Source organism: Colobus angolensis, unplaced genomic scaffold (genome assembly GCF_000951035.1).
Source record: "Colobus angolensis palliatus isolate OR3802 unplaced genomic scaffold, Cang.pa_1.0 Scaffold25, whole genome shotgun sequence".
NCBI classification, from domain to species: domain Eukaryota; kingdom Metazoa; phylum Chordata; class Mammalia; order Primates; family Cercopithecidae; genus Colobus; species Colobus angolensis.
The window spans coordinates 4,199,810-4,205,078 of record NW_012115710.1 but is presented as its reverse complement, the minus strand read 5'-3'; the positions used below and the strand labels follow the sequence as shown (position 1 = coordinate 4,205,078).

General features: G+C 55.8%; 1 protein-coding gene across 1 annotated transcript in view; it reads right to left on the bottom strand.

The window, feature by feature from the left end:
- Positions 1-5,269, bottom strand: part of TSKS (testis-specific serine kinase substrate) — a 31,646-nt gene that overhangs the window by 3,932 nt on the left and 22,445 nt on the right. Inside the window, exons 3-8 of the mRNA XM_011946355.1 lie at positions 4,426-4,521; positions 4,137-4,220; positions 3,447-3,530; positions 2,560-2,852; positions 1,572-1,766; positions 600-773 (exon numbers count right to left, since the gene is read on the bottom strand). Coding sequence (XP_011801745.1) covers positions 600-773; positions 1,572-1,766; positions 2,560-2,852; positions 3,447-3,530; positions 4,137-4,220; positions 4,426-4,521 — 926 coding nt within the window. The remainder of the gene's footprint in view (positions 1-599; positions 774-1,571; positions 1,767-2,559; positions 2,853-3,446; positions 3,531-4,136; positions 4,221-4,425; positions 4,522-5,269) is intronic.

Below are 5,269 nucleotides of genomic sequence, written 5' to 3'. Positions count from 1 at the left end.
AACTCCTGACCTCAGTGATCTGCCTGTCTTGGCCTCCCAAAGTGCTGGGATTACAGGCGTGAGCCACTGCGTCCAGACTTTTTTTTTTTTTTTTTGATACACAGTTTCACTCTGCCTACCAGGGTGGAGTGCAGTGTCCTGATCTCAGCTCACTGCAACCTCTGCCTCCCGGGTTCAAGTGATTTTCATGCCCCAACTTCCTGAGTAGCTGGGATTACAGGTACACGCCACCACGCCCGGCTAATTTTGTATTTTTGGTAGATACGGGGTTTCACCACATTGGCCAGGCTGGTCTCGAACTCTTGATACCAAGTGATCCACCCACCTTGGTCTCCTGAAGTGCTGGGATTACAGGCATGAGTCACCGCGCCCGGTCTATACCAAGTTTCTCTTGAGTTCCACAAGACACTGATTTTACCTTGTAGAGTGGGAACAAATGAGGCTTCTAGTGCAGCAGGACTGGCTGTTTCTACCATGCACTGGAATGCCTTGTCTCCCAAATGAACAGCGCCCCACCCTTCACTAATGTCCCATCTCCTTCCGCATCTCCTTTAATATTCTATCCACAAGGCTCCCATAGGCAGGCCTAGCCCCATTACCTGGCACAGCAGGCACAGTTGCCTTGTTGGGACCGGTCCAGGTTCATGGAGAGGTCAGGCCCTCTTCGAGAGTTCTGAAATTGCTGCCCGAACTCCTCCAGAATGGGTTTCAGTGGGCCCAGCCCCTCCAGTTCGCTCCTCAGTGAAGCCACAGACACTGCTGACCGCTCCATCCTGAGGCATGAGTAACCAGTGCTGCCAGCTCCCTCTTGAGCGGTATAACCCTGGCAAGACTCCACCCATTATTAGTCCACCACTTATGTCTCCATCTGGTCTGCAATTCTCCACCCTACCCTCCCCTCTCTGCTCTGACTGGCCTCACTTTTTGTATTTTATTTTATGTTATGTTATTTTATTTATTGACTATTCTGAGCCAGGGTCTGGCTCTGTTGCCCAGGCTGGAGTGCAGCATCACCATCATAGCTCTCTGAAGCCTTTAACTCCTGGGCTCATGCGGTCACTCCTGCCTCAGCCTCCCGAGCGGCTAGGACTACCATGGTGTGACACCACACCACTGCCAGCTAATTTTTAAATTGTTTGTAGAGATGGGGTCTCCGCTATGTTGCCCAGGCTGGTCTTGCACTCCTGGCCTCAAGTAATCCGCCCGCCTCGGTCCCCCAAAGTGCTGGAATTATAGATGTGAGCCACCTCACTGGGCCACCTTTTGTAGATTATTGTTTGAAATGCCCCTCCTAGTTCTCTAATTGGCTTTCTCGGATCCCTCTTGACCCCACCCTTTGTCCTTTTAAGGTATAGGCCACACCCCTTCTCTAATTGATTCCACCCCTCAGGCCTTATTAGGGTTGATGCAACCTTTCCTGCTCTCTAATTGGTGTTTCCCCATGTCGGTATATGTTCCGGAATGCCTGGCCATAGCTGATTGGCCTACCCATTTCCCTCAAGGCCCCGCCCCTGGGTTGGGATCGCCCTGCCCCTTCCGGTCTTCCCAAGCACTGGCCACCCAGTCCTTACATCTTACACAGCTCGTCCGCCCGACCTCGCAGCTCCTGCAAGCCCCGCGCCGTCTGTGCCTGCTCGCGCTGTGCCCGCTCCCACTGGTCCAGGAAGCCGTCGACCCTGCCGCCCAGGCCCCCGAGCAGTCGCAGGGCTTCCTGCACCGCCCCCTCCTCCTGATGCCACCGGGCGGTCAGCGAGGACACCTCTCTCCTGGAGGGGCAGAGAGGGGGAATGGGTCGGGGCTAGGCTTGGACAGGTCCCCATCTGCCCCCACAATATAGGCGGAACAGGACTCACCTATCTCGCCCCACTGAGACCATGCCGGTGGCTCCAGACCCACCCAGGTCTCCAAATTTTCTTGCACCCTCCATTTGGTGAAATTTGGTCCTGTCCTCCAGAGCCCCGCCTTTATCCCCTTACTTTACTGGCTGCCTTGGCCCTTCCCTGGTCAGGTCCCCAACCTCTACCTGGGCTCCTCCACACACTGCCCCCCAAGGCACTGCCCACCCTACTCTGCCCCACTTGGTGCCTCCAGGACCGCTCCTCTACCAAGCCCCGCCCACCTCAGTTTCACCAGGCCTGGACCTGCCTCCCAGCAGCCCAGAACTCAAAAATTCATTATTCTGTCCCTCCCTTGCACAGGTCACTGCCTTCGGGGCACTCCCTCCTCTGCTCTTGGAGACCCCAGGCTTGTCGTCCTCCCGTTAAAATCTGTGAGGCTCCTCCCCTGTGACCCCGCCCACTGCAGCTCCTGAAGACTCTGCCCACGCCTCTGCCCACCTTCGTTCCTCGAGGCTCCTCCCATGTCCCCTCCCACCTCAGGTTCTCGAGGCTCCACCGATATCACCGCCCACCTCAGCTCCACGAGGCTCCCTGAGTCTCCACCCATGCCTCTCCTGGAGAACCCCGTCCCTTGGGTCCCGCCCACTGCAGCTCCTCAAGGCTCCACCCCTGAGTCCCCGCCCACCTCGTTTCCGAGGCCCCGCCCCTAGGTCCTGCCCACCTCAGCTCCACGATGCCGGTGAACACCTTCTGCAATTCCTGTTCGCTCACGTAGGGGCCCTCACCTGCCGGAGGCCCCATTCCCCAGCCTTCGGGGACCAGGCCGCGAGGCCGCGAGGGTTTGTCGGGACTCCCTGGCGGGCCGGGGCAGCCCTGGGACGTGGCGGCGGGGCCCAGGCCGTTCCGGGAGAGGCCAGCCTCCGGCTTCTGCTGCTGCTCCGGCTCCTGCAGCTTGGCCTCCTGCCGTCCCGGCGTCTCATCCTGCAGCTGCTGCTGGAGGTAGCGCAGCTTCTCCTGGTCGGTAAGAGAGGACAGGACGGGGTCATAGCATCTAGCCGCTTTCCTCCCGCCACCACCTCTACCCCCAAATCCGCTCCAGTACTCCCCAAGATTGGAAGTAGAACGCCTGTGGGGACAGGATGTTGGAAGTCCCACTGGCTGTCGTTAGGGAGGGGAGGCACCATTTGAGGCCCAGTTGGACTCCAATTCCCGCTAACCTCCCACAGCCTGCCTCCAGGTATCCACCCGGCCCTCCAAGCCTTCCAGGTGTCAAATACCAGTCCCGGCCACTTGGCAAGAACAACTGAAGCTTTCTCAGTATTTTGTTGGAAAATGAGTGGGCATGTGGATAGGACAGGCCTTCTCACTTGAAGTCCAGCTCGAGTCTCTTTCTGGGACCTGAATGTGACTGCAGGGCAAGAGTCCCCCATCTGGGTGTTGGAGCTTCATTTGAATCCCTCTTATCAGTGGATTCTAAGGATGACTGTGTGCACGCAGGCGCAGTGTGGTGGTGGTGTCGGGGCGGGAAGTTCCACCTAAAAGTGTATCTTGAGTCCCTCGCGCATCTGACCTCCTCCCACAAATCCTGGGACCTCCCCCAGTCCTTACCTCCAGCAGGGCAGAATTCTGCTTCAAGATATTGGTTTTGATTTCAACAGCTTCCACAGACCGCGTCACCTTCCAGCAGTTCTCCTGGGTCAGACACCAGGGCGAGGGCCCTGCCTTCCCATTTCAGTTCTGCCTCCCAACCCTTAGCCTGTCTATTTCCATACAGGCTCCAGGCCTCCTAGCCCCTCAATATAAGACACACTCACCAGCTCATTTCCTTGGCTAAAGGGATGGCTTCCTCCTTAGCCAGACGTGCCAGAGTGGTACCCCTCCACTTCCTCCCACCTCTTGTCGGTCCACCCACTCCATTCCTCCCCTCTTTCTTTTTTTTTCTTCTTTTGAGACTGTCTTGCTCCAGCACCCAGGCTGGAGTACAGTGGCACAATCTTGGCTCACTGCAACCTCCACCTCCTGGATTCAAGTGATTCTCCTCCCTAAGCCGAGCAGCTGGGTTTACAGGTGCCCGCCACCACACCTGGCTAATTTTTGTATTTTTAGTAGAGATGGGGTTTCACCATGTTGGCCAGGCTGCCTCAAACTCCTGACCTCAGGTGATCTGCCCGCCTCGGCCTCCCGAAGTGCTGGGATTACAGATGTGAGCCACTGCGCCCAGCCTCCTCCCCTCTTTCTTCCACCCTCTTCTTATTCCCATTCCCCTCTCCCCACCACTCCTGCATCCCACTGGCTCACCTTGAGTTGAATGCAGTACCCCTCCAACTCTTCTGCCTCTTGCCGCCTTCTCTCCAGATTCTCGCTCAGCACAGAACACTCACTCTGGAGCATGGAAGGAGGAGAGGTTAGCCAAGGACACAAGGGGACAGCCTGTGGAAAAGAAGATCTGGGCCTGGGAAGGTTCCTCTCCCTTCTGAGCCTCAAGCTCCCCAACTGAGCTATGGGTGCATTCCACTGGAGGCAGGCTCCAAGCAGGGAAGTTAGCCCTGGAGGAAGGGCAGGTGTTGGACATAGGGTGTCCTCACACCTGCAGAGTCTGCATGTGCTGGTTAACCCGGGTGGTCTTTTCCTTCAAGCTGGTGATGGAGTCTTTGGCGCGGACCAATCCACTGTTGACCCCACTCTGGGGAAGAACGTGAGACAGGTGAGTTATATGGTGTGTGGGTACAAGCCCCAAGCCCAAGAAAAATTCCAGAACTGGGAGGCTGTGTTTACACCTTGATTTTGCCCTGGAATGGCTGTGTGACTTGGAGCCAAGAGCTATACCTCTGATTCTTAGCATTCCTGCGCAGCAAACCCAGGGGATAAACGACCTTTCTTCATGGTGGGCTGGGAGAAAAATAGGATCCAGGAGGGAATGGGGGATGGAGGTGGGGTGCTCAGACATGTGGAGGAAGAAGGATGAACTCAACCAAACACTGAGCTAAATGTCTTTGGGGGCCAGGTGCTGTGGCTCACTCTGGTCATCCCAGCACTTTGGGAGACCGAGGTGGGTGGATCACTTGAGGTCAGGAGTTCAAGACCAACTTGGCCAACATGGTGAAACCCCAACTCTACTAAAAATACAAAAATTAGCCAGGCATGGTGGTGCATGCCTTTAATCCCAGCTACTTGGGAGGCTGAGGCTGGAGAATTGCTTGAACCTGGGAAGCAGGTACTGCAGTGAGTTGAGATTGCACCACCACCACACTCCAGTCTGGGTCACAGAGCAAGTCTCTAAAAAAAAAAAAAAGTCCTTGGGGTCCACAGCATAAAAAAATGAACTTTGAAAACACATGTCCTGGCTCTCTCTCCAGGCAATGGTGAATTACAAAGGAAGCCACTTTTCTTTTCGGTGTTTTTTTTTTTTTTTTTTTTTTTTTTTGATACAC